The sequence below is a fragment of the Takifugu rubripes genome, chromosome 20 (genome assembly GCF_901000725.2).
Source record: "Takifugu rubripes chromosome 20, fTakRub1.2, whole genome shotgun sequence".
NCBI classification, from domain to species: Eukaryota; Metazoa; Chordata; class Actinopteri; order Tetraodontiformes; family Tetraodontidae; genus Takifugu; species Takifugu rubripes.
The window spans coordinates 14,846,076-14,873,404 of NC_042304.1; the positions used below are offsets into that span (position 1 = coordinate 14,846,076).

Consider the following 27,329-nt stretch of genomic DNA (forward strand, 5'->3'; position numbering starts at 1 on the left):
AACCCAGTCATTTACTGGCTCACTGATCTGTTCTGCCAACTGATTCTAAAAGGGGAACTGCGGTGAAAAAGTGGGAACCCTGAATGACTTGGACCAACTGTTCGGAACTATGACCACAATACAGCGTGCTGCCACTAGAGGGAGACCGTGTATTTATAAATTCCAAAGGATCGACAGTCGTTATAATCGTTTTCATCTCCTTTTTTTCTTCCAGATATTCAGGAATACTATGAGTTGACCCTCCTTGAAAATAACAAATGTTCTGGGGACCAGACAGACTGTCCTACCCCCTCAGACCCATCTGCAGATCTTTCAGCTCAGCCAGAGTCTTCATCTGCATCCCAGATGTCCCAGGCTTCTGAAATAAACCTCCCTCCAAAACCACTGACCCCCAAACCAAGTCAGTCAAGTCCCCCGCTCCTCCAGTCCCCTCTGGAATATCTCCAGTTAAGCAAACATCCCCTGCGGCATCTCATTTAGAGTCGACCAAGGTCAAGTACCCGCCGCCCCACCCCCCTCCTGTCCAGCCGGGAGCCATATCACCAACAGAAGCCTCTGCTCCCTCCTCACTCACCTCCCTCCAGTCAGTGGTGCAGAGAAACACACCAACTCCGCAGAAACACCTGAAGTGTCAGTAAATGGGACAAAGCCACGTGTAACTGCCACCAACTCTCTTTCTTCTGAAGCCTCCATTTCTGCCAATTCTCAAGCAGCTCTGTGTCTCCTGATCTCAACTTGGTCACCGTACTCCGCTCTCGTCTCAAGCACGATCCAAGGCCTTTTTTCCTCCGCCGGTCCAGACAAGCCCCCTCGCACCAGCCCAGGCCCGTCAAAGTTCCAGATGCTACAAAAGCCTCTCCGAGTCTTCCAAGCAACACGGATCCAGACAACGGCATCGTTACTCCCAGCATGAGCCCAATCAGCCCCAGCCAGGGAAAACCCACCTTCAAACAAAGCCCCACTGGTCCTGCAGGGCCTGTGAATACAGAGCTCCATCTGAGGTGGGACCAAGTCAAAATTTAGCTCCAGTGCTGTTTGGCATATATTGACTCATTTTGCATTAGAAGCACATTGACAAACTACTTATAGTTTTAAACCACATGGGAATGTATATTCATTCTTAAAGGTGTATTTGTTATGTTAGAGAATAGTTAGATTGTGTTTACTCCTTTTGTGTTGTCAGGCCAACCAGCCCTGGGAGAATAAAGGTCCTCTCTTCTGGTCCCATCCTTGTTCCCACCAGCGCAGGGTCGACTGCAAACCCTCTGCTCCCCAACAAGGTAAGACAGCTGTGGTTGTTTTGTGTGGATGCAGAGGGAAACCTGCAGAATTTTCCCTCTTACTGGCTGACCAAGAGTTGGATTCTGGTTTTGTTTTGATGGGCACTCATATCCTGCGGGTTTCTCTTGGTAAAACCCTGTTATGAATGTCTGGAATGGATTGGGTTGATTTTCTCTGAGTTTAATACTGATTATTATTGCTGATTTTATTATTAGTTGCTCCTCTTCTAACTACAGTGAGTTTTCCATTGAGTCCAACTCGTCTCTTCGTTTTAAAATGCATCATTTTGAAATACAACTTGATATTTCGCCTCATGTCTTTGTTCTTTTAAATCTGAACACGGTTAATACATAGCTGACATTGTTCAGCAGGTTTGACTCCTGAACTCTGGACTTGCTTTCTGGACTGTGGCTTAAATGATGTTACGTAATGCGACAAGAGGAATCAAATCAATTCAGCGTAATTTTGCTGTCCAGTGGAGATAAGCTAGCAACTGTTTTGGTCAGAATGGTTTGACCACGGGCTGAATTACTATCATGAATGTGGATGAAGCTGAAACAGAAGCAGCACAACACAGAGCACTCACATATCTGGAAACATCGTGCAACATTCCAAAATCTTCACGTCGTGCCGTAGGCCATATAGACGTACCTACCAGCATCCGCTCTAGCCTGATGTTGCATAGTCAATCCCGACGATATCTTGAGTGATATCTGCTTCAGGATCCGTATGGAGCTTTAACCTCAATTACACCTAAAGTCAAATTTAAAAGTAGAGCAACCGTTGCTGCAGCCCTGTTACAGCTCACTTAGTCTAACCCCCCACTCCCACCAGAGTCTGACCTCATAAAACAGCAGAGTAGTGTGTGTGTGGATGTGTATGTGTGTGTGGACATGGATGCTTCCGTATGTGACTACACATTCGACTGTGTGACGTGAGCCTGTGCATCCATGTGTGTGCATTTTTGTGCCCGTCTTCGCATGTAGCTATTTTTTCTTTCGCTCTCTGCGAGCCAACTGCTCTCAGCTCTTGTGTGGGGACACAGTCGGAGCCATGCGGTTTTCGAGGTCACAATTGTGGCTACCAGCTGCCATAAAATGAAGAAAACTGCCAGAAACCGAGCGGGCAGGTGGAGGCGTGTCAAGCAAGTTGCCATGGATCTAAGTCTGCATTTTACTTGGAGAAGCCAGAGAATTGTTGAGTTTTTGTTTTTTTTTTCTTTGGCGATAGCACAGGTAGAGAGGATGTGAGAATGGGAGGGGTGAGAGTTTGGGGGTTGACAGGAGATGATGAGAAGGAGGAGACAGAGGTGGACAGGAGGCAGAAGGATGTCACCTACAGCAACAAACGGTTGCGAGGTGTAATTGGAGGCTTGCAAATGGACTATATTTGGTGAAACTTTGCTGGTTGGATTGGTGAGGATGGATTGCATCTGTATCCTCACAACAAAGGTGAGAGCAAGCAAGATTAGATATGAAATCAGCACAATCATTTTTTTTACATTTACATTTGTCACTGGTCTGTTTCTTTTAGTTGTCTAATAGGTAAATGCATACTGCAATTTACAAGGTTTTTCTTTTAACAGACAAAAATGTGTCTAAAAGTTTTTTGCTTCTTCTTTTTTTAAAAGGAGAATTTGATTTAGCACATTAAAAATGTAATCAAAGCTTGTGAATGAATGGGTTCTAAGGTGTTATCTTGCAGGTACATTGTGTGCCGTAGCTCTAGTGGGACTGCCCAGCTGCTCAACTGCTGCTCTGACAGCAGGCGGCACCCTGAGAGACACCAAACTGGGTTGATAGGACAACTCTTTCCAAGACCAGACCATCGGCTAGGAAAATATTTAGCCGATTTGCTGGTTGGTGCTTCAGGCGTAAGCGAGCGTTTGGCTTAAAAATGAGTCATAATTTAAATGTGCAACATTATGCAGGTTCAGAATCACGTGGCCCCTTTAGAGGAAAAGCTGGAGAACCAGGGTGAGCTGGTTTTGAGTGCAACTGGTGGAACTTACTTTGGAGAGAAGGATAAACGTCTCGTACCTTTCTGGTCTATTTCTCATTTTGTCTCGTTGCTTTTTCAGAACATCCCTCCAAATGTTAAAAATTGATGTTTTCTCGGCACGTGTACGAGAGACATCGTACTGGACTTGGATTCCATCACAGTGTGCTGTTCTTCGGCTTTACTGCCCACCAGACATATATATGCTGCTATATTCTAATTATTATGTCTTTTTATCATTTTGTTTGTTCAATCATGTTGAATTGATCCATGGCGATCAGATTCCTGGTTACGCTACAACGGCGAGATGAGATTGTTGGTTGATGGTCAATATGGATTTAAGTCATCAAGTGATGTCTTGCTAATCCCCCTCAAGATGGTTGCAGGCAATGGGAGCCCCCATCGCACGACAACTGACGTAAACTCTAACTTTGTTGGAAGCTGGTCCATTTAATGTCGGATTTTTGACTTTCAACATTTAAATATTGTCTTCAGTCGTATTTTTGGCTCAGTCTTGATCATATGTGAACAGAAATTAACCACAGGCTACAGGTCTAGTGCCCCACATAAACTGCTTGAAGGACACTTTGTCCCCTTTAGATCACCTTGCACCCTAAGTAAGACTAGCCAAACTAATTTAAGTGCTTAGGAGTGTGACGCGAGCACAGGAGTTGTGGTTTGGAACATATTTAGCGTAAAACAAGCGACATATCCTCTAGAACCTTTCAAACATGACAGCTCAATGAAGATGCTTTAGAAAGAAGCTGTCTGATTTGTTAAATTAGATGTGATCTGCTCTCATAATTCTAAAGGACTGAAACGTGCGCATGTCTGGAGTCTGTTGGCAGGCACGCAACTCACATCCATCTCACATTCTAATCTTGTTTATCTCATCAAGACAATCAAGGTAGCTCAAAAACACTGTTGGAGGAGGTTCAGTCCTGCAACCTCCCGGTTTATGTTCCCCGTCTCTGACCCTGTTTCCATCTTTTACAGTGCATAAATGTTATCTTATTTGCACCAGTAACTGCAACATCTTCTAAATAAACCCAGTTACCGACACAGAGTAGAAGCAAGTCCTTACACATTCAGCACAAGTGTTGATTAGATTTATTCAGGCCGTTGTAAGGAGGTGGCCAAGTCTAAAACCACGAGACTGAGTGGAACATCTGCAGTTCAGACAGCTGCAACACATTAATGAGGAGGAAATAAAGTAAAGGCCTCTGCACAGGATGAATCCAGCACATACAGCTAGAAATGTATTTATATTTCTATTTGTATAGCTAAATGCGTGTAAGTTTGTTGCATACACACACTGTTGTCAAACTGTGGCTTTTACTTTATATTTAATCAGAATTCAGTCTTTTTTTCCTCCCAATCCTTTTTCTCTATCTGATACATTCAGTTTTAAATCCCTCCATTGTTTTTTCAGTGTGCAATTGTGTTTTCTTCTGACCTCCTGTTCACCAACAGAGCAAGAGTCTGCCCTAAGAGGCTTACCTTAGGCTGCTAATAGACTTTACAGAGGTGCAGCTATTTTAGGACGGACAAAGAGGAGAAAAAAGTGGATTAAAAAAAAAGAGAGAGAGGCAGAAACTCCAATGGATGGAGATGGGTCAGGTCAGTTATCCAGCCGTGCGTTACTTGTCCTCACCTGACGACGCGGTGTGAGTGGGGAGGTCACAGGTGACAAAGTCGCCACAGCAGAAGGCATGAGAGCAGAAGAATGGAGGACGCGGTGCAGAGCAGCTGCAGGACTGTTGAGTGCAGACTTGCATATCTGCATTGGGACTTTCAATACGCAGCAATATAGGGGCCTGTGCAGTCCTCACTAAAAGTCCTTCAAGCCTTGTGGGATCCAGACCTCCATATTTGGGAATTGGACCTCATTTGCTCTCTGGATAAAGTGCTGGCATCCACCGGACCACTAGCAGGAATACGTCTGAAGATGGAGCATTGCAACTCTTCAGTCTCAGGAAATGTAATGCTGTTTAAATTATATATTTGGATTAGAAGGAATTCCCTTATCAGCACAATGACTTTAGTTGGATGTAGTCAAATGGTCATGCGTGTCATAGCAAACCAAACTTTACTTTTATGGGTGATGCATGTAGTTTAAGTTTGAAGGATGACTAGTTTAGTAATTATTGTTAATGCCACGGCATCTGTGTGTGTATGTGTATGTATGTGCATGTGTGTGACACAGAGAGAGAGAGGGTGATTAATATTCCTGAATCTATACTAAAAACATTTATAAGGACTTTTTATTTTGAGATGTTGTAAAGATTGAGGGTGTCCCGCTCACCCGTCCACGACTCTCTTGTTAACCTGGGTTTTTGGCACCGCGTTGTCCTGAGCAGCCCGAGAGGAAGCTAAAGCTCAGTCTGTGTCACGAAGGAGTGTGAGTACCTAATCCCGTTAAGCAGATGACTAATCTCTGATTTACACACACACACACAGTCTAGTGAGTTAATTTCAATTCACTTTACTGTTGTCGTCGACTTTTCCCCAGAAGGAAAAATTAAACAGCTTTGTGGACACATGATCCGGACCTCTGCAAATGGTACGGATCATAGATTAGGAATGTGTTGCACACCTTCCCTCTGGTATTGTCCAGTACAGCACTTTTCTTCCTGTAAACATCATTTAGATTAATTAATTTGGTCTCTCTAATATACCAGCATAGACAACCATAAAATGTTGGTCCTTCATCTGCGAAGAGTTTTCGTCCAATTAAAATAGCCTAAAGCTAATTTAGGTTCATGTACAGGTTAATTAAAAGCATTGTACTCACCACTCTGCACAGTATTTTGTGCACATTTATGTGAGGGTGCACATAGAAAACCTTAAGAGTGATTTAAATTTTGTCTCGGTGTCAATGAAGACTCAAAAGTATTTAGACGAGATTGAAAGGGATGCTTTTAGTGACGTATCCAGCTGCTGTTGTGTCTGGGTTTTACCACATAGTGGCACTGTGTGTATGCACGGCAAACGCAACAAGATGGAACCTTCTGCAGAGACACAGTGAACCATAGAAACGTTCCCATTTGTGTGTTGAAACTCAATCTCTAATAAATAAATACATAAATAAACACATCAAACTAGGCACATCTCAGTCCCGCAACACAACACCACTCCCTCGTTTCAAATATCGATGAAGCACGTAATATGTAGAATTTTCTCTTATATAAATTCTCTGCGTTGGACGACATCTTTGATAGGTGAATGTGTAGAACAGAGGCAGAAGAGTCCACAACTGTGGGTCAGTCGTAAGCGTACGAGGTTTCCACACACAAACACACAGTGGAGTTATTTCTGTGCTGGCTGACCTACTAATGTTAACATGTAGTACATGCCTGCTGGGCTCATGATGCTGCATCCTCTCTCTCTATCTATCTATCTCTCTTTCTCTCTCTCTCGCTCATCTCATTTGGATTTCATTAATTTCTTCATTTCTCTCTCCCTTTGTGTTTTACTACCAAGTCATAGATCCTAACTGCTCAGCTGTTCTAGAACTGTAACATCATATGTTTTATAATTTTACGTGCCATATGAGGCAGAAAGCCTCGGATTATCCCAGATGTAAAGTGCTCACACACAAGCGGCATCTCCATCTGTTTCTTCCTGTGTATGTAGGTTGACATCTACATATGTGTTCAAAGCAGAGCTATCTCACACCAAAAATAACTTCATAGCGCAACAGAATAAAGGAAACAAATCACTGATTGGTTCCAAATTTTATATTAGTGACTGAAAAATCTAACTTAAAAGATTTAAAAACCTTCTTACTTCTGACAAAATATCTTCAACACGTTTTAAGTGCTAATTGGCTAAATGAAACTCTTTAAACAACTTGAATAATTAGCTTAAATGTAGCTTCAAGTATATGTGTTTATATGACACATATTATCTTTAAACTCATCGTTCCACATTTCTCCGTGCCCTCAAACTTGCCCTCAGTTAGATTGCTGCTCTCACTTGCTTCGTCCCTCCCTGTTATCTTCTTGCTCCTGCTTGTTTTCCTCTCAAGGTGAGAGGACAGAGACACCATGGAGAAAGCTGCGATCGAGCGTGTGTGTGCGTGCATGTGTGTGTATGACAGGCCAGATGGTCCAACCGCTGTCATTTGGAATCTTATAAAATTCTTCTTGGCCACTGCTCGGGCACATCGTCTGACCAAGATGATTCTCGGCAGACACCTGATGTGCTGCTCATCTTTATTTATTTGATTGCAGAAATGCAGCCCTGTTATTTATTATAACATGGAATATATATTCCTGTCAGTCCTTGAAAACGGCGGTTTTTGTCATCTCAGTTCAGGCAGGTGTCTCTGCCCTTGTCTTCTGTTCAAATCTTATTTGTGGTCATTTCAATCTTTACTCGCCCGCATAATCATGAACCTTTAACCCCCCTTGTGTGTTTACTGATGTATGACTTTATAAGTCAGAGTAGCTAGCAAACAAATGCAGAGGGAGAGAGAGAGAATAGAGAGAGAGAGGAAGAGGATGAGATGGTGACAGTTGAGCGACAGCAGATTCCTTCGCTGCTCCCACCTCTGCGTCCAGGCCTTTCCTTCTCTTTCTGTCTTTCATTGATCTCACTGTTGAGAGGCGGGCCAAGAGAGGCAGTGGAGCGAAGCAAAGGACAGCGTGCAAGAGCCAGCGAGAGAGAGAGAGAGAGGAAAAATGACAGAGCAGAGAGGAGAGAGAGGGAGAGGGGGTAGCAATAAACTGAGAGAGGCTCATACTCGCAAAGAGAAAGGAGATAGAGGACTGGGGCTGCTCTTGCAGAGGAGGACAAGAGGGAACACATCCATACTGACACTCACACACACACGAGCACTGACCCACACATGCAGACAACAACAACACTCTGACAACACGTATGCCAACTCGTGCACAACACCGATGCAGACGTTGACCACGGAGTGCCCTGCGTCCTGACCAGCTATGAGGATTGCACTGATGAAGATGAGAGTGATGAAGAGTGAGAGAGAGAGGATGCCGGCCTGCCACAGCTGAGGACCAGAGCCGGGCAGTGGGGGCCGGCAGAGTGGGGAACTATTGGAATGGGATGGAGCGCAGTCAATCGAACACATGCATCTGCATGTGTGCATGTGTATGAGTGTATGCATGTGTGTGAGTGCGTGAAATGTGTGTGTGAAGACTAGGATGCCTCCCCAGCGCGGGACCAGCTAGCTCCTCTAACATTAGCCACATGTTGTGCCACTGCAAAGTAGCATGCACCAACAACACCATATCTCTGATGTTTGGATGCAAGGTAGGTAAAGAGCGCAGTGTTTCTGTTTGTGAAGGTGTGTGTGACAGCGAGCACGAAAGAGAGAGAGGGAGAGGGAGAGAGAGGCTAATGGAATGTGAGAGAGGCATTTAGACTGTGAAGGGGGAGAGGGGAAGAAACAATGTAATGACTAAGATGTTTAGATCAAAGTAAACTTAGCTGAGAGTTAGCCAACAGAACAGAGCGCGACCCTGCGCATCCAGGGTCACGTGTGTGTGGGTTTGACCCGTTTGTGCACGTTTTTGTCATACAACTGAATTCTGGTTGCAGCTATGTTGGTATCTGATTACGCTTCTTTTCAACAAATCAGATTATTTTTATTAAAAATGCACACCTTCACAGAACCTAATAAAGCCACACGGAGGTCAAATGAAGTCCCATATTGTGCACCAAACACCGCTGCATGTCGTTTATCCCTGCAGCACCTTCAGGTCTGTCCATCTGTACAGTCCTGGCCGCAGTAAATGTGCTGAAAGTGCTGTGATAGAGGTGTGAAGAATTGGAGGCAAAGGCTAAACCTCATCAGGGGAGAACCAAATTTGAATACAAACACCTCTATACAAGAAGTGAATTCACTTTAATTCATGGCTTCTGCATGCAAGCCAATTAATATTTGCAATCAAGTCCAGTAGCGATGGCCTTCAGAAATGTGTTTTTAGGACTTTTTGCTTTTAATCCTGCAGTCACAGGGCTGAGGATAGATTAGACCAATATCCTATATCTCAGTTAAGAAAGGCTCCTGCTGCAATTTGGCCCCTGCCTCACAATACTACATTTCTTTCCATACTAAATAAATTTTTGGAGATTTGTAGATTAACAAGAATTTCATCATTATTGACACGTCTGTAGTCATGACGTATTTACTAAATGGTTGGTTGAGTGGCTAATTCTCCACAGTGCTCAGCATAATGCTATATTAAGTGTGTAAAACGGGAGTGCAGTTTACAAACATTCTCATGCACAAATGTTAAATCATGTCATGAAGTTCTGAAGGAAGTGTATAGACCTCACTGCTGTCCTGTTGGATCATTTCACCATGACAGCCTGTTGGACAGAGGGAGGCGGAGAGACAACCGGACAGGAGCTTTAGAGAGCGACGGTGACACACGTAGAGCTTTGCTGTTGTTCTCTTCATGTATTGCCGGAGAACCTAATGGGTGAGCATGTCCTGAAGATGACATAGCCACCACTCAGGGTTGTCAGGCCTGCAGAGACATGCTGGTGAAGTGCCACCATCACGTCGCAGGACAGCAACTTGTTCAGAGCTGAAGCGACTGTTTCAGACGCTGATATTCTATTATTCTGCTGAATTATTATCTTCCCCTAAAAGCAACATAGAGCTTGTTAAATACTGTTTTAAAGTGCAAATAATGACTGAGAGGCAATGACGGATCAAACAGAAGAAAGGCTTTTGAACGTATTATGTAACTGCACAGCAAGACGATGAAATGGAAGAGCAGCAAAAAAGAGGACAATATCGTATAATATTTCATTAACCGTGCCTGTTTTTGCTGTTTATGTAAGTGGGTGGTCATTAGGTCTGATAATTCTTGGTGATATCATGTCGTGGGAGCTCATATACAGAACATGCAAATAACACAGACACACAGATATGAGCGGCCGTTCCAAATTTTGTACCTTTCCAGGAGTGTGTCCATTCCCAGAGCTGTTTAAGGGAGTATAAATCACACACACCTTAACTGGGTCAGACTTTTCCAGACATTCATAATGGATGAAGCTGTTCCTGTATTTATGCACAGGCCCTTGCACACAGGCAATTTCTCCTTTAGGTAAATTTAGGGTTTGAACGTTTCCCTTGAGATTTAAATGTGTTAAACTGTGCAAATATTTCAAATAACACTACTGTGAATATATCTTGTTGATGCCTGTCTTACCTTTTTAGCCACATGCTGCATCTTTCCTTCCCCTCATGCTCAATAATTCAGTTCCTGTTGCTGCTCTTTTTTTCCCTCTATTTATACCCATAGAACATTTTCAAACCATATATTTACCCAGTTCCTTTAGATTGTCCAATATGCAGAAATCCGCATGTGTCATCTGCGCTATAATTTGTGTGTTTAATGAGATTAAATATTTACCAGACGGTTCAGGGAAAACAATGGTAGCTTTAATTGGACAAATGGCTCCACTCATTTATTAACTGGCACCATTAGCAGGCATATTCATGTTCTGTGTTGAAGATCTTTTCTCGTGATGAAGAGTGTGTTGTGAGGACAGAGAGGATGAAAAAAGAGGGACGGAGGCACGTGTGTGTGTGAGAGAGAGAAGTCCCTTACGGCAGAGGATCCCCTGCTCTTTCATATCTCGCCAAGCGTGACTAACGCCTGGTTTTACTCTCCTCCATGCAGGCTCGTACGAGGATGCTGAATCTGCTGTCTGTCCGGTCACGTTTCTCTAAATATGCAAGACTGGCTGACACACTAACACATGGCAGCATCAGCGGGCACGCATGTGTTCCCCAGTTTGTGGAGATGTGTGGGCATTGTTGTGTGTTAGGAACCCTCCCCTTTTTTAGCGAGGTTGCAGGAAAAGACGTACTTGGTGCTTCTGTCCGTTGGTGCATTGATTCATTCCGAGGTGTCCGAGTGCAATGTGAAAATCAAATCCCAAATATAGGATTATGGCGGGCTGTGCGTGCATGCGAGTGCAGTGGCAGCAGTGTTGTCACAACAGTGGCAGCCAGGGTCTCTTCCAGGTCTTAGTGCCAGGCTGTTGCCGTTTCGTACAGCGGCGTTTATTCTCCCTCGGTTTAAAACGGATAAAAGTACGCAGCAGGAGGAGCAGAGCGCAGTTTGCATTCCTGACATTTCCCTGACACAAAACTGTCAATTTTGATTATGCGGCTGCTAAAATCGGCTGCAATATGGCGACGCGGGACAGAGAAGCAGCATGGACTGATCAACTGAATCAGCTGGTTGGAAAAAAAAAAAACCCAACACTTCCTGTCTTATAAAAAGAGAAGTAGTACCGTTGTGGGCCTGAAGACAAGGCCACTCGTTTTGTATCTGGGGAAAGAAGTTTAATTTAGACTGTGGGCTCTGTAGTTACTGATTAAGAGACGCAGCGGGAGCTCGACAATAATTCACACGGACATACTTGCGTCTTTGTTCATTAGGATGTTTACTTCCGTTCATTGGAAGCCTGCCTGGCCTTACAGCTACGACTCTGATCATGACCCTGCTCTGAACCCCTCCACCTAATTTTATCCTTAAACATTCTGGCAGTGAGCTCTCACTAGGTGTGCATCATGGGATTCATGCACTTGTTCCCTCTGCCTAAGGGTGAGGAGGTGACATAATTAATTAGATTGAATAAATGATTGAAACTAATAATATTTAACATTAAGATGTTAACTGTAATTATAAGCTTTCTAATGAATAGTAGTCCTGGGTGATTCTTTCGTATCGTGTCACAATTGTGGGTTTCTTTGGGGAAAATAGAAATGGCAAGACAAACGAGGGGGAAAAAAATCAAATGTCATGTTACGGGACTGTGTGGATGTCTGAGGGGGATGTGAACCCATCTCTTGTCTTTGGCTGCAGGCGGTGTTTGTGATGATGTGTTAGCTGTGGCGAAGCTTTTTGAGTTCCCAGCATTCCCTCTGCATAACATCCCCAACAACCCCAAATCTCTCTCCTGCTCACATACATAATCATTACTGCAGAGGAGGGATGTGCTACAAAGTCAAGCATCATGGATGCAGCGTGTTTTTTGTTCGCATTCCTATCACAGTGTGCAGGGTCTCGCTGTGGCTGTGCTGTGCTCTGTATGATTGAAAGTGAAAGTACAGTTAACATGTAAACCATACAAAGCAGGAAATGTTGAATACACGTCAAGTGAGCTAAAGCAGGAGCAGGAACTATTTTCTGTCCAAAAAAATATGTTTTATCTTTTGACTGATCCGCCAAAATGTAATGTAAAATAGTTTAGGCTGTGTCACTGTTGTAAATTTCTATTTCTGAAGGGAATCTGCAGGTGCGTGGAGGTTTTTTTGTGTAAGATAATCAATGCAAATGAAATGCAGCACATATCCATCAAACCATTGAGATTTCGTGTTGGTCTTTTCAAGGTGTAGATGAAATCCTCAAACGCAGCCTGCGGCCTGCTGGCTACACTTGGATTTGACTGCTTGGATCTGGTTTTGGGCAGGCGGGGGTGCCAGGTCCTCTGCGAATGACAACAATGCACCACCACAGCAATTGGTGCGCTTCTCCACCTTGTTCTGAGCAGCCTGACCCATTAACTTATATATAGTAACTGGGTGCATGTGTTGGGCAAAAAAAAGCCATTCTGCACCAGATGACCAGTATGAATGTGTGAGCGCTAATTACCATTAGGTTGAGCAGTCATGTCATTTTAATGGTTTATTGTTATGGTTTGTTTCACATCCTTTTATCATGTAGCTATAATATCAGCCCAGTGACAAATGATGCGAGTATAAAGCTTGGTGAAGGTTAAAAAAGAGGCATCAAGCAGTATGTTCATGGAATAAAATGCCATAAGGGACAGTCATGCCTTATTTTCTCCATCTTTACACTTGGATTTATCAGTATCCAGTAATGGCCATGAGGTTGCAGTGGTGAGAGTCATAGTGGAAATTCTTCATTTCCAGTGAGAGCGAGAAGCTCCAGGGTCAGTCTTTACCACTGACAGCGAGTCGGCAGAGATTCCTGCTATTTTTTTCCCGTAGGAAGAGTAAAAATGGCGACCAGCGGCTTTGTAATTCAGGGAATATGTGAAGACAACGGGTCAATCCTGCTTTCTACAACTCTCCGATCTACTGTGTGAAGCCATGCGGAGAAAAAATATGCCATAATTTTGTTAAGAAGAAAAGAAATGAGAAAGTGGGTATGTGGAATTGGAGGAGGGAAAGGAAGCAGTGAGGGATGGTGAGGTCTGAGCAGGAAAAAGGCGAGATCAAAGCAGAGGAGGGGAGAAAGTGTAACTGTTTGAGGCAGGCCTGCTTCTGCCTTCATTTTGGAAAAAATAAAACAAGAAATTCCCAATTGTTTTCCACAAGTCATTTACATTCTGGCTGAATATTAAAATCTTCTTTTTTTTTAACATCGATGCTCAGCTGCACTTTTAAAGTACTTTTCCAGCTTTTTAATACCTGTTCTACTTTTCTACTTTTAAACCTTAACTCAAAATTTCTGAACTAACCTTTCTGTTTTTTCCTGTCTTTATTCCCTACCACCCTTTCCCTCTTGTCCTTCGATATTTCCTTTTCTTCCCTGTTTTTTCTTCCCTTCTTTGCACATTGTAGAAGTATCGGTTTCAGGAAGAAGAAGGGGCATCGCCAGGTGCCCCAAAACTCCACCATCATACCCATCATACCTGCCATCATCATCCAATGGCAATAGGCGGGGAGCAGAGGGATGGCGGGACCCTGGGGAGGGAGGGGAAGGAGGGAACATGGCGGAGAGAAGGCGGGGGAGCTGGCACCATGGAGAGAGAAAGGCATCGGCGGTCGCTGGGAAGGGACGGATCCATGAGTCGCCACTGTGACCTGCACGGTGCCGAGCTGGTTCAGGTGGCGGAGCGGCAGCTGTCGCAGATACAGCACGTCCACGGATACGTCACTCACTCGCACATCACACCTGCTCAGGTAACTCGCTGCACATGGCTACCTGCTGCGGCATGCATGTGGTGTGCACGTCTGTTCGCCAGCAGTGTCGGCGGCGTCTTCGGAAACGCACTCGCGCGTGACTCGGGGCGAGGCAGGTGCGTGGTCAGTGTTAGTCGAACTACGTCGGCTTTATTTTGCAAACAGCTTCAAACATCTGGGTCCAGATGTTCCTGCCATTCCTCCTGGGGAAAGTTTAACTGAGATTTCTGTTTTGGCGAAGAGCCTGTCAACTGTAGCTGGAAATTTCCCCTTTCTGTTACCAATTATGTAACAAAGTCAGAAGAATCTTTAAGTTTTTGACAGTGCTGATTTCAGGGTAGATTTTAAATTTGAAGGATTTATTCCAAGCTTATCACAACAATTTGAATCTCCTGTGGTATTTGGAGGAAATGATTCACAGAGGGTGCAAATGTGGGTTTACTTTTGAGAAGTCAGGAGACGTGCTTCAATTGAGCCGGACAGTTTTGCAGATCTTTTCAAGTACTGGGAATTGGAGAATTGTGCCCTAAATTTTCTTCCGCGCGCTGAGCTTTTCTCTACTGGGAGAATACTTTTGCAGAACTGTGCAACGGATCCAGTCAAACGCTTGTCCCATTTTTAGTAATGAGAGCCATTACTATCTCGATTTTGTGTTCAGTCTGTCACAGCTCTTACTGTATACTCCCATTTTCCTGCTGCTTATGTGCACTTATTCACTTCATTTTGCTCTATGGTCTGCTTTCATTCATATGTTTGAATTTTACAGTAGTTTGATTTTAAGAGGCATAATTATGGTGTGCTGTAGCTTACAAAAGCAGATCCATAGCCCATTAAAATCGCATATGCTTATCTGCCTAACAATTTATTTAGAAGTTAAAAGGCAATTAGGACTGATTTGTCTGCCATTTTCTCAAGCAAAAGAACATTTTGGACATAAATTACAAGCTCCAGACAACTTGTAATTTGTTCTTTTCTGGTGAATTCTATTTTTAATCTAGTGCCAGTTTGATGGTCACTTGTTAGTAGTGGTGTGTGTTGGCTGCTTTAAGCCACGTGTCAGTTTCCAGTAATTTGTTTATTTGTCTGTTGTACTGACTTAGTTGTCTGTCATCACAAGTTCAAAGTTTGTGAACTACAAAGACCCATGGACACAACTGGAGTTCATGACGTCAGTGCAACAAATGTGAGTGGGTAGCGCCCCCCTGTGGTAGGATAACATAACCCTGCACCACGTTTCCACGTGTGCAATCACAGAGGAGCATATTTGGACCTTATGTCTTCTTTGTTTGATCATAGTTCTCTGTGGCACGCCAGCCTCTTGGTGAATGCCTCTTTTTCTTTTTAAATGAACGCATCAATTTTAGGTTTTAGGCCATCTAACTTGGATTCAGACTTTACTGCATTGACCTGCATCGGTGTCACCTCATAACTGGATGTAAATGTGTGATGAATGTGTACATCAGCGGTACACTTTTGTATTCATCATATTTTCAGGACACCCCACCCCATTCTCATCCATGTTTTTCACAGGTTTGTATATATATATATCGCCATGACCACAGGTGCTGGCTCTGGCTCGCTTCTATGCGACAGATGGATCAGCCACCTTGTTCTCTCCATGTATATGTTCTCTTCCTGTCTCACTCTCGTTCTTTCTAACCCTTGTCAGCTCTGTCCTAATTGCACCTCTTGTTACTTTTTAGTCCATAACTTAAATAATTCATGCATTTGCGGGATAAGATTGTGTGTTGTCAGAAGTTATATGCCTCATTTTTAAAAAAGGATATGTCAAATGTGTTATATTTGTCATTTTTAATATGTAATATGCTACATGTTTAATTAGTTTTGCTGAAATACCACTCCACTAACTGGGCAGAGCCATTCAGCCTTGAGGTTTTGGATAAAATGTTTAATGTCAAATCTAGTGTCTTATTCGATTGTTTTGATGATGAATGAAAATCCTACAAGAGCTTGACAGCAGAGCGTAGTGTGCAAATGACACCTGTTCGCACAAAATCATGGTCACATGTGCCATAACTGCAGTGCGCCTTGCCTGTGTGTGTGTGGGGGGGTGTGTGTGTTTCATCATGTTGTGCTGAGCATTGTTTGTACATCGTAGGTAGAATCTCCTGAGGTTCCCTTTGATGATGAGGCGTGGCCTCACCAAGAGGGCGAGAGGCTGAATGAAGTACCAGTCCCGCCTTTCTCTTCCCTCTATTCGCAAAGCCACGCCTACTACCAGGTAACTTTACCTGTCGCATGCAGTCAGCGTCCATTTGTGACATGTTGCCGTTTATGCCCACTGAGCTGCCGGTGGTGCGAGCATGCACTTCGCTGTCGTTTCATCCCTTTTGTGAATGTAGCGAATCTCAAGGCTATCGATTGGTTGAAATTCACAGATGCGGCAAAACCTCACAGAAATGGTTTGATGCTGTTCTGTTTCACATGTGACAACCTCAGCGTGAGTTTTGATGCACTGAACGGGGGGGTGGGGGGGGTGAAGGAGTGAATAAACAGTCAAAACATAATTGCTTTGGTATAATTAATCGTGGTTTTGTTATTAATATTGCATTTGAAGGATGCTTTACCTTAAAAATGCCATCATTTTGAATCTATTCTACTCTATCTAATGTTACCTTTACCCTTGTTATTCATTTGTACTCGTCATTGCTGATGATCGTTTCAAAATTTCAAAAATATCCAACATCTCTTTTGGCCTTTAGAAGATTACCTTCAAGCCACAGTCTATACATTCATCATCTTCTTGCCCATAGCATGCTCATGCTTGCATTCAAATAATGACATAAATGTGCAGTTTATACTGTATTATGGTAATCAGCCATCTTTTTTTTTTATAATTTTACCTGTCTAAAGACTTGAGTTTTCATGTGTTACTGTGATTGTTAATATTTTATTTATTTATTTATTTTGTGACGTATTAGAGGCTCTGATTTGGAAGTTACACTTCAAGTTTGTTGTTTCAGTGAGTAACCTGTAGGTGGCAGTAGAGGGAAGGTTTAACACGGCGTATTGCCCGCACAAATCAACCTGACTAATAAATTTATCAAACTGTCCGATGTACCATTAAAATAAATGACTGTTTTCTGCTGAAGGAAGGTCAGCAATAATCAAATTGAAAGTTTATTTATTTCCTTTCATCATCACAGAGGAACAGTTTATCAAAAAGTAATTGTGAGCGAAACTGTGGCATCGTGATTGATTTTTCTCAAATATCTCCATCAGTGATATTGCATGGTTGCATGTCTAATGCAGATGCTGAATGGGGGGAAAGCCTTAAAGCCACCTGTCTCTTTTTGTCACGCGGCACGTACAGTAGAATGCTCACAGAGGCCCTTAGTCATAGATAAGTGGAGAGCCAGAGAAGGACGACCATTTCTGGATATTAATCAAGCTGCCAGTCAGCCAAAACACTCCTGCCTAATTGCTCTATTTTACTGCCCTCTGCTCTGAGATGGAAGTGCAGAGTGTGGCTTTTAAACTACTTATGGCTTATGTTCTTATTGTTTAAAATTCCTATAATGATGTTATGAAAGACAGAGATGATGATTAGATGAAACCAACAAACACATGAAACATTTTGTCTAAATCAGCCAGTTAACATTTGATGGTTAACAACCTTATGCACTATAACTACTTAACTATTTAAACAGTTAACATTTGCAGTCAGTAGTCAGTCTTTAAAATGTCCATGTTCTTCTTTTCAATTAAATTGAATAATGCTGGGTTGAATTTTCTCACTTCACACAAGCTCATTAACCACAGAAGCGCAGCCATCCTTTTTGTTAGTAATGACATTTTTGGCAACCTAGGTAAATGGAAAATGGGTTTCAGATTTCTTCACAAATCACTGTGTTTTCCTTTTGGTTTCATTACAGTCTCCAGCCTGTCATTTAACATTTTTATTGAAGATGTTTAAAAAGAAAAATAATGAAAATAAACAGATAAACACTCTTAGATGGAGCTAAAAAGCTTTGCAGAAATGAATATGGTGTTAATTCTCTTTGGGGTTACCACTGCACCTTTGTCATCACACAAAGTTTTTGTATTTTAATGTTTTTGTATTTTTAGTTAATTTAAAAACAAAATTACATTAATTGCTGAAACCTTGTTTACTGCGCCAAAACAGTGAAAGTAAAATGGCATCCAAACTATGCTCAACATGCATGATGATGATTATGATCATAATAATAGTAATAACACTAATGCGTTTCATTGCTATTTCAGCTTACCTAGAATAGAATGGGGGGAGCTTTCTCAGCAGTCCAACATTAAACTTGCATGGCATGCTTTTATTTAATTGATCATGAAATATTAATAGATGTGGCATTCACTGGTTGACATTTGACTGAAGAGCGCGGGTTGGTGAGCGGGAGAGGGAAGGAGCCTTCTGGAGTCAGGAGCGGCTCCGTGTGCCAGCGAATCATTGCTGCGTCAGCTTGTATACCAGTGAAATGTAGCCTACTTTTAGGTATAGTGGCAAATCAGAAATATTGAGCATAGACGAGGGTTGACAGATACTAATTATGCCACTATTGATCTGTATGCTTACACTGCACGCAATAAAATTGATGGATTTCTCCCAGAAACTTTTAAATACTGTGGTGCACGGCAAAGCCCCGGCTGAACTTTACTCAGCAGCCGTATGGTCTCTGAAAGTAATTTTAGGTTGTTTGCTTGTTCACAGTGTTCTATTATGTACGTTTGATGTGCAAATATGTATCTCTTTTGAAAAGCACAGTCTATATCTCTGAAAATACTTAGTTTTGCACTATATCTTTGCACATCACCAGGATTTAGTGGTAAGCAGCTTCAGCTTCAGATTTAGTCAAAGGCACCACATACATAGCGCCAGTTCTACTCAACTAACTGTGCTTGTGATCAGAACCATAATTTTTTATCAGCTGTATGTACTCAACAATACTTTTATTGACTTAAAAAGCTTTATTTTATTTTTCCAAACCCTAACAATTTGTGGGAAACAACACAAATCCTCTAGTACAAGGTCTGTTTAATGACTAGAAAAAGCTGTTGCCATAGATACAGTTCCCAAGGAAGCACAGGAAGAAGCTGTGACAGGGGTCCCGCTCCACCTGTGGCTATTCCCCCAGGAGGATGCTGTAGTGGTGTACACTAACTGTATACCTGTGACATAGGGAATACTCCTAAAAATAGCCCAGTTTATTTTATGGCAGTCAGCTAATAATTACACCTAACTCTGACACTGTAGCTGATGCTACATAGGCCTCTATGCAGTGTTTAAGGAATGGCTTGAGGCCTAGCTGCTACCTTTCCCCCCCTCCTCTCTTTTTTCTTTTCTTTTATCTCAGTGCCCAGCAACAGCTTGTTGTTTTCCATTCTGGAGTTGTGCTAAACATGTATGCCGGTGCGTGTATCTGTGTGCATGACGGCACGAGTGCGAGTGTGTGGGAGAGCTGCCTGCTGCAGTGTCTAGAAACTGCCTGAGGAGATCTCACTCTTTCCTGCATATGCAGAATATGAACAAAGATACAAAAATCAAACCTGCTGTGGCTCTTGTAAACCCACGTTGCGGAAATATATACACGTATATCTCGGTTCACCTCTTGAACCTGTATTGAGCATCAGCTGGGTTAAAAACGTGTGTGTGTGTGTGTGTGTGTGTGTGTTGGGGGGTGCTTGTTATTGGCTGTCTAGAATGTAGGGGTGTGGTTTGTACCAGTAACCATATCTGACAGTTACAGAGAGGGAGAGGGAACGAGAAAGGCATCGTGTTGCAGCTCCAGTAAAAGACTGGAAAAGACAATTTGCTGAAAGACAGAGAAAGGAGGGAGAAGGTGGTGTGGGTTGTAAAAAGAGACAGAGAGAGAGAGGGGGAGGATAAGAGAGAGGGAGGGAGAGACTAAATAATGTGCTTTAAGTGAGAGAGAAGCGTAATCAGTCAGTGTGAGAGAGAGTGAGACTTGGAGCGACACCACAGATGTAGGAGGGAGGGCACGAGAAAGAGAAGAGTTGCAGAGTGGGTCCACCTACTTCAGATACTCTCCTCCTTGCCTGCATCCTTCTACCTGATCCATCCACTTGTTCCTCCCCTCTTTTCTTCATATTTTGTGGGAGACACACAGTGACAGAATGGATATTGACTGGTCAGCTCACGGACTAGAGAGGAGTAGAGAGTGAGGGAGTAAGAGGAGGTGGGGCGGAGAGAGAGCAAGAGAGACAGGCGCACTGTTTTAAATAATCAATCCTCATATCCTGTTGTGGTCCCTCACTCTGACTTCTCTGCTGCAAAGAAGTTGAAGAATGGAGATTTTGGCCTCCTCGTCTTGTGGACATTGGACCTTTCTCCAGGCTGGAAAGAAGATGGGCTGATGCGCAAATGGATGGATACCAGAGAAAGACGGGTAGATGGATGTACCCTGACAAACTGACTCTAACTTTAAGAGGACACAGTCTTCTGCCTTCTCCTCCAACTCCTCCTCCACATCAGCTGCTCTCTTAAGCAGCATGCCACAGCAAGCTGAAGAAAGGAGCAGGCAAAATAAGAGAAAATAACAACAAAGAGAAGATCAAAATAGCACCGATCCTGACATAATCCTGACCAGACACTGATGACAGAGGACAAAAGTGTTGGATCTGGGAAAGAAAACCTTGCTAAACCCCGAAAAGAGTGAAGCGATAAAGAAACAGAAACTGGAGATGAAACTGTGGTGGAGGCAGCCCGGCAACATCATCATCTTCTTGTGTATTTAAGGGAAGAGCAAACAGCCAAGACGATGAACTATATTTTTGGCAACAACACTTTGTACCCCCGCAGCACCAGGGTAGGTGGGGCATCTGGAGGTCAAGGGGCAGGACTAGGACTTAAACAGAAGCTAGGACCCAAACGGGGTTCCTCAGAAGAATTGGCACCTCCTCACACTTCCTCCCCGTCCACCTCCTCTCCCGCCTCCTCCTCGCCATCCACGTCCTCCTCACGCTGGCAGCAGCTCCTCATGTTCTTCTCCAGGAGGAGTGCCTTCACCGACTGTATCAATGCTGGCCAGGTAAACCACACATCACTGTGTATTATGATTGAGAGACGAGGATCAGAATGGGAGGCTTCCAACTTGTGTGTATGTGTGTGTTAAATTGTCCCTGAAGCAGCTTTCTGTTTGTAGTGAAGATTTTTGATATTGTTGTCATGGAAATGAGCCCTGGCATAGTGCATGAAAGCTAGAGCGCTGGTGTGTTGCCATGGTAAAGCCGTGACTTAGCTGATGATAGTCTGTGGACTTTGGTCTGTGTGAATTCAAAATCATTCTATGGGAAGGAATGTGCGTAAATGATCTGTGAGAGAAACCGTTATTAAATTTAAATCCCGTGCTTTAATGCTGCAGGGTGTGATATGATGGTGAGCCAAACCTGTGCATTATGTAAATGTATATTTCTTTCGGTGCAAACGCTACACCCACCATTGTTTTTAGGAGCAATGTAGCTCGAGAGCGTATGTGTTAGATATGCCAAGACAGATATAAGGAATTAACAGAGGCTTGTAAATTATACAAGAATTAATGGTGACGCTGTTTTTGTTCAGCTTGAATTTGGGGGAGAAACCATAAAGGAATGAATTAAATATTCAGGCTAGATCAATGGATTCTCCCCCTCTGAAGGACGCGGACACAGGAAAGAATCAACTCGTGTCAGAACATTTTGAAAAGCTTATGCAGTTCTCAGAAGCTGCAGAGTAACAACTCCCAGTAATGCAGCTAAAACCATTGGGATCAGAACATAAAATGGAGCAAGATGCTCGCTTCAGGTCATGTCATTTTGTCAGGTGGATTACAGGCACGGCGGTGGTCTTATAACATTAAGAGAAGGCCAACCGTGATGCAAGTACAGCTCTGTAAAGGTCACCTTAAATTGCATCCATTCCTTTATATTACTCATAAATGGGAATAGTGCACAGTGTTACCCTTTGAAACACTGTCATTATTGTTAAACCGTTGGTAATGTCACAGTATTTATTATTATCATTTAACCCTTTAAACCATCTGTTACTCCAAAATTGACAGAGTGCACAATCACCCAAAATGACGAATCAATGCACTCCCACTAACCTCTGAGTGGTGCACCTTATTATTACAGATAAATGCATGAAGAACCAATGATGGTGACAGCTGCCACAACAAAAATATTCTTAAATCCCTGCAGAGTCCCATCTCTGCCTTCTTGATATTAATAATACACCAAAAGCCCATTTATCTATTCAAATTCTTTCATCCATAGCACCTTTTTATCCCTTCCAGGGAGGCTTGTTTTGTCATCTTCTATATCTTCATCATTCATTTTTAGAATCTGCACCCTCCCGATGTCAAATGGCAACCTTTCTGGGGTTTGGTATCAGCACTAGATAGTTGTATTGAATTTTAGATTCTTTGTATTCTGCTCCTCTATTGAAACCTCACCAAATTAAGAAACTGATGCAATTAGGCTGCAGTTTTAGCCCCTTCCCAATTCCAACTGCTAATATAGGATTGACCCCAATCCTGTTCCAGCTGAATTGTTGCATGTGCAGTTTGCAGTACCATAATCCATACACCTTAAAGATTCTTTTTTATCTAGAGACCAAACTGAGTCATTTATGGATCAGTCCCATTTGTCAGCCCACATCAATCTTAGGCCAGTGTACAATACCATTATTTGACCAGGAAATCCCCAGTGAAGTGCTGTGCAGTGTAGTGTAAAAGTGTCAATAGTGTAATGGTTCTAGCTCTCCCGTGCATGTGATGACTCTCCATCACATACGTGGGGAGACAGATCTGCAGTTGGGAACATACCTCCTGGAAAATGGATCATAAGATGGTACATGGTGCCGAAGTTGGCGGCTCTCTCAAACCCTCCGTCAACTGAAGCACAGATGAGCCCTCAGATGAACAGAAATCATTTGAGGAGAATTCATTTAGTTTTGTGTGTATTACACTGCTTTTGATACTCTTTTAATTCTCCTGATTTCTGTAAATCTTGGTTCTTATAATATGCTAATTCAGTACAAAGTAAATGTTTGAAGTAGTGTAGCTGCTGTAAGTACTGTTTTATTGATACAAAAAGATAGTGTGCAGCATTTTACAGTAAATTTCCAGTGTAGCTCATGGAAAAGGTTAACCCATCTAGCCCCTGTTGTAACCATAATGGCCCTTGTTATCCTTAGGTCAATCAATCAATCAATCAATCTTTATTTATATAGCATCTTATACAATCAAATTGTTTCAAGGCGCTTTCCAGAATCCCAGAGCCTGACCCAGACAGCAACAGTGGCAAGGAAAAACTCCCCTTTAAACGGAACGAAACCTTGAGCAGGACCAGGCTCATGTAGGGGGGACCCTCCTGCTGATGAGGCCGGCTGGGTAAGAGAGAGGAGAGGTGGGAGGACAGGTAAGAGGATAGGATAGGTAGGAGAAGGAGAGGGGTAGAGGAGAGGAGAGGTAGAGTGAAGGGGAGGTAGGGAGAGGAAGAGGAGGAAGGGGAAAGAGGAAAGAGGATAAGAAAGAAAAGGGAGAGGAAGAGAAAAGGAGAAGGAGAGGAGAGGAGAGAGAGGAGAGGGAGAGGAGAGGCACAGAGCACAGACACACAAACAAAAAATATGCACCAATCACTTCAACGGGGCCGGCGGTCATTATGCAGCCCCGATGGCAGTGATACCTGCAAATAAATAGAGGGGGGGGGGGGAAGCAGAAAAACTACACAAGAATCAGCATAACTAGTCTGCTTGATGACGAGAGGAAAGGAGAGGAAAGGAGAGGAAACCATGACCCCAGTGGAGTGACAGAGGCCTGTCAGGTGATCTGTTTCCGGACCCGGCAGCCTTGGCCTATAACAGCATAACTAAGATGTGACCTAACGATTAGACGACCCCCCCTAAGTATGATAATTGTCTGTCTATGATAGTAGCTGGAACTACTGAATTAGTAACAGTAAGCTTTTTCAAAGAGGTAGGTTTTGAGTCTGATCTTAAAAGTAGCGATGGAGTCAGCCTCCCGTACCTGGACAGGGAGCTGGTTCAAAGCAGGGGGGCCTGGTAGCTAAATGCTCGGCCCCCCATTCTACTCCTAGAAACTCTGGGAACCACAAGTAGACCAGCATTCTGAGATCGGAAGCGGTCTATTGGGCTGATAGGGTATCACTAGCTCCTCCAGGTAGGATGGAGCTAGCCTCTGAGGACCTTGTAGGTCAGAAGAAGGGTTTTAAAAGTTATTCTAAATTTAACGGGCAGCCAATGAAGCGACACCAGTACAGGATTAATGTGATCTCTTTTGTCAATACCTGTCAAACTCCTGGCTGCAGCATTTTGGATCAACTGGAGGCTCTTTAAAGAGTTGTTTGGGACACCCTGATAATAAGGAGTTACAGTAGTCCAGCCTGGAAGTAACAAATGCATGGACTAACTTTTTCAGCGTCAGGCTGCATCAGTAGCTTCCTGATCTTTGTGATGTTCCTCAAGTGAAAAAAGGCCACTTCTAGAGACTAATTTAATGTGTGAGTTGAAGGAGAGATTTTGATCAAAAGTTACTCCTAGATTCCTCACAGAGAGGACTAGATGTTAATGAGATACCATCTAGAGTGATCATGTGATCTAATCTATCCCTGAGAGGTTCAGGACCAAAACCATTACCTCAGTTTTTCCTGGGTTAAGGAGGAGGAAAATTTGAAGACATCCAGGACTTTATGTCTTTAAGACAGGTCTGAAAGCTTCACTAACTTCTCTGTCTCCTCTGGTTTCATGGATAATAAAGCTGAGTGTCATCAGCATAACAATGAAAATTTATCCCATGCTGCCGAATAATGTTCCCTAAGGGAAGCATGTACAATGTGAAGAGGATTGGTCCGAGTACGGAACCTGAGGAACTCCATGGCTAACCCCTACTGTATGAGGAGGGAACGCCGTGGACATGGGCAAACTGGTATCTATCAGATAAGTATGATCTAAACCAGTCTAGTGCTGTCCCTTTAATCCCAATCACATGTTCCAGTCTCTGTAACAGGATGCTATGAATCAACTGTATCAAAAGCAGCACTGAGGTCCAGCAGAACCAGCCATAGAAACCAGTCCATGATCGGACGCTATGAGAAGATCATTAGTGACTTTAAGAAGTGCTGTTTTCTGTGCTGTGGTGAGCTCTAAAGCCTGACTGAAACATCTCAAAACAGGCTGTTCCTCTGCAGGTGCTCCAGTAACTGAGTCACTACCACCTTCTCTAGAACTTTAGAGATAAAAGGAAGGTTGGATATTGGCCTATAATTTGCCAAGACATCAGGATCAGTGATGGTTTTTTAAGCAACGGCTTAATCACTGCCACCTTGTAGGACCGGGGTACATAACCTGACACTAAAGAACCATTGATCTGGTCCAGGATAGAACTGCCTATCAAGTGGTAGAACATCCTTCAACAGGTGTGTTGGGATGGGATCTAAAAGACACGTAGTGGTCTTGGATTTCTGAATTAGCGATGACGCCTCAGAAAAATATATAGGGCTGAAGGAGCTTAAGGGCTCGTTGGAGACCCTGTATGTTTCCCACAGTCGGCACATCTGGTGATGGTCCAGTTGTTGGGATGGCCTGGTTAGCTTTCTCTCTGATAGCTAGAACTTTATCAGTGAAGAAGCTCATGAAGTCTTCACCACTAAGGGAAGAAGGGATACGTGGATCTAAAACACTGTGACTCTTGGTTAATTTGGCCACAGTGCTGAAGAGAAACCTGGGGTGTTCTTATTTTCCTCAATCAAAGAGAAAGAAATAAGCTGTTCTAAGCCTTGCGAAGGGCCTTTTTGTACACTAATAGACAGTCTTTCCAGGCTACATGGTAGCTGTCTATCTTACAAGAATGCCACTTCCTTTCCTTTCCAGTCTTCACACTTTCTGCTTGAGGGTCCTGATATGTGAATTATACCAGGGGGCACACCTCCTCTGATTTACTATTTTCTTTTCAGGGGGGCAAACAGAATCAAGCGTGATTCTCAGTGAGGTTGCTGCACCTTCAGCAATAGAGTCAACCTCAGCAGGGCTAAGATTATAATGATTGATCCCTGGGGGAAACACACGGTTGTCCTGGGATCAGCACAGGGATCACTTCCTTAAACTTAGCTACAGCATTATCTGAAAGACATTCTGCTATAGTAAGACTTTGTTCTGAGCATAGAAGAATCCTTAATCATAATGTAAAAGTGATCAAAGAGTGGTCTGACAGGACTGGGTTCTGAGGAACACTGACAACATGTTCTACCTCAACACCATAAGTCAGAACTAGATCTAGGGTGTGGTTAAGCTGTGAGTTGGTTGGTTTATCTGCTGGAGGAAACCAACTGACTCAAGTAATGAATGAAGCCATTTCTAAAGCTGTCGTTTATAACGTCCATATGGATGTTAAAGTCTCCAATGATAATGACTTTTTCCGTTCTAAGGACCAAGTCAGATAAGAAGTCAGAGAACTCAGATAGGAACTCTGAATGTGGCCCAGCAGGGGGCCGATATACAACTACAAACAGAAGTGGCTTTTCTGTCCTCCAGTTCAGATGAGTGATGCCAAGAGTCAGGCTTTCAAATGAACTGAAGCTATGTTTGGTCTGGGATTAATTAATAACTTGGAGTGATAGATTGCTGCCACTCCCCCTCCTCGACCAGTAACACGTGGAATATGATAATTAAGATGGGTAGAGGAGTAGATTCATTTAAGCTCACATACTCCTCCTCCTGAAGCCAGGTCTCAGTAAGACAGAATAAATCAATGTGATGATCGCTATCAGGTCGTGCACTAACAGGGATTACACAAAAGAGATCTAATATTTAACAGTCCACACTTAATTGTGATATTAGTTCTCCAACTTGTGCTTCAGTATTAATTTTAATAAGATTTTGGTGATTGACCGCTCCCCTGCTCTGCACTTGGTGAACTTTTAACCGTGGAACAGAGACTACCTCTATAGTGTTAAATATGTTATTGTTGGTGGATGAGGGTTCTAAGGAAGCAGCAGAGAGGTGTGTAAGACCACAACTCTGCATCCTGGTCTGGACCCTGGATTGTCAGGTCACTTTGGGTCTAATAAAATTAGCCAGATTACTAGAAATGAGAGAAGCGCCATCTCAAGTGGG

General features: G+C 43.2%; 1 protein-coding gene across 5 annotated transcripts in view; it reads left to right on the forward strand.

The window, feature by feature from the left end:
* LOC101067056 (discs large homolog 1-like protein) overlaps positions 1–27,329 on the forward strand; it is a 60,967-nt gene that overhangs the window by 1,733 nt on the left and 31,905 nt on the right. For 2 of the 5 annotated variants that reach the window (XM_029828222.1, XM_029828223.1), the window contains exons 1-2: positions 14,030–14,206; positions 16,326–16,448. In XM_029828222.1, the coding sequence (XP_029684082.1) occupies positions 14,045–14,206; positions 16,326–16,448 (285 nt within the window). In that variant the 5' untranslated portion in view covers positions 14,030–14,044. Of the gene's footprint in view, positions 1–214; positions 1,002–1,183; positions 1,281–14,029; positions 14,207–16,325; positions 16,449–19,818; positions 21,250–27,329 lie in introns of those variants that run through there. The other 3 variants (XM_011615081.2, XM_029828224.1, XM_011615084.2) reach the window with 3 other exon arrangements.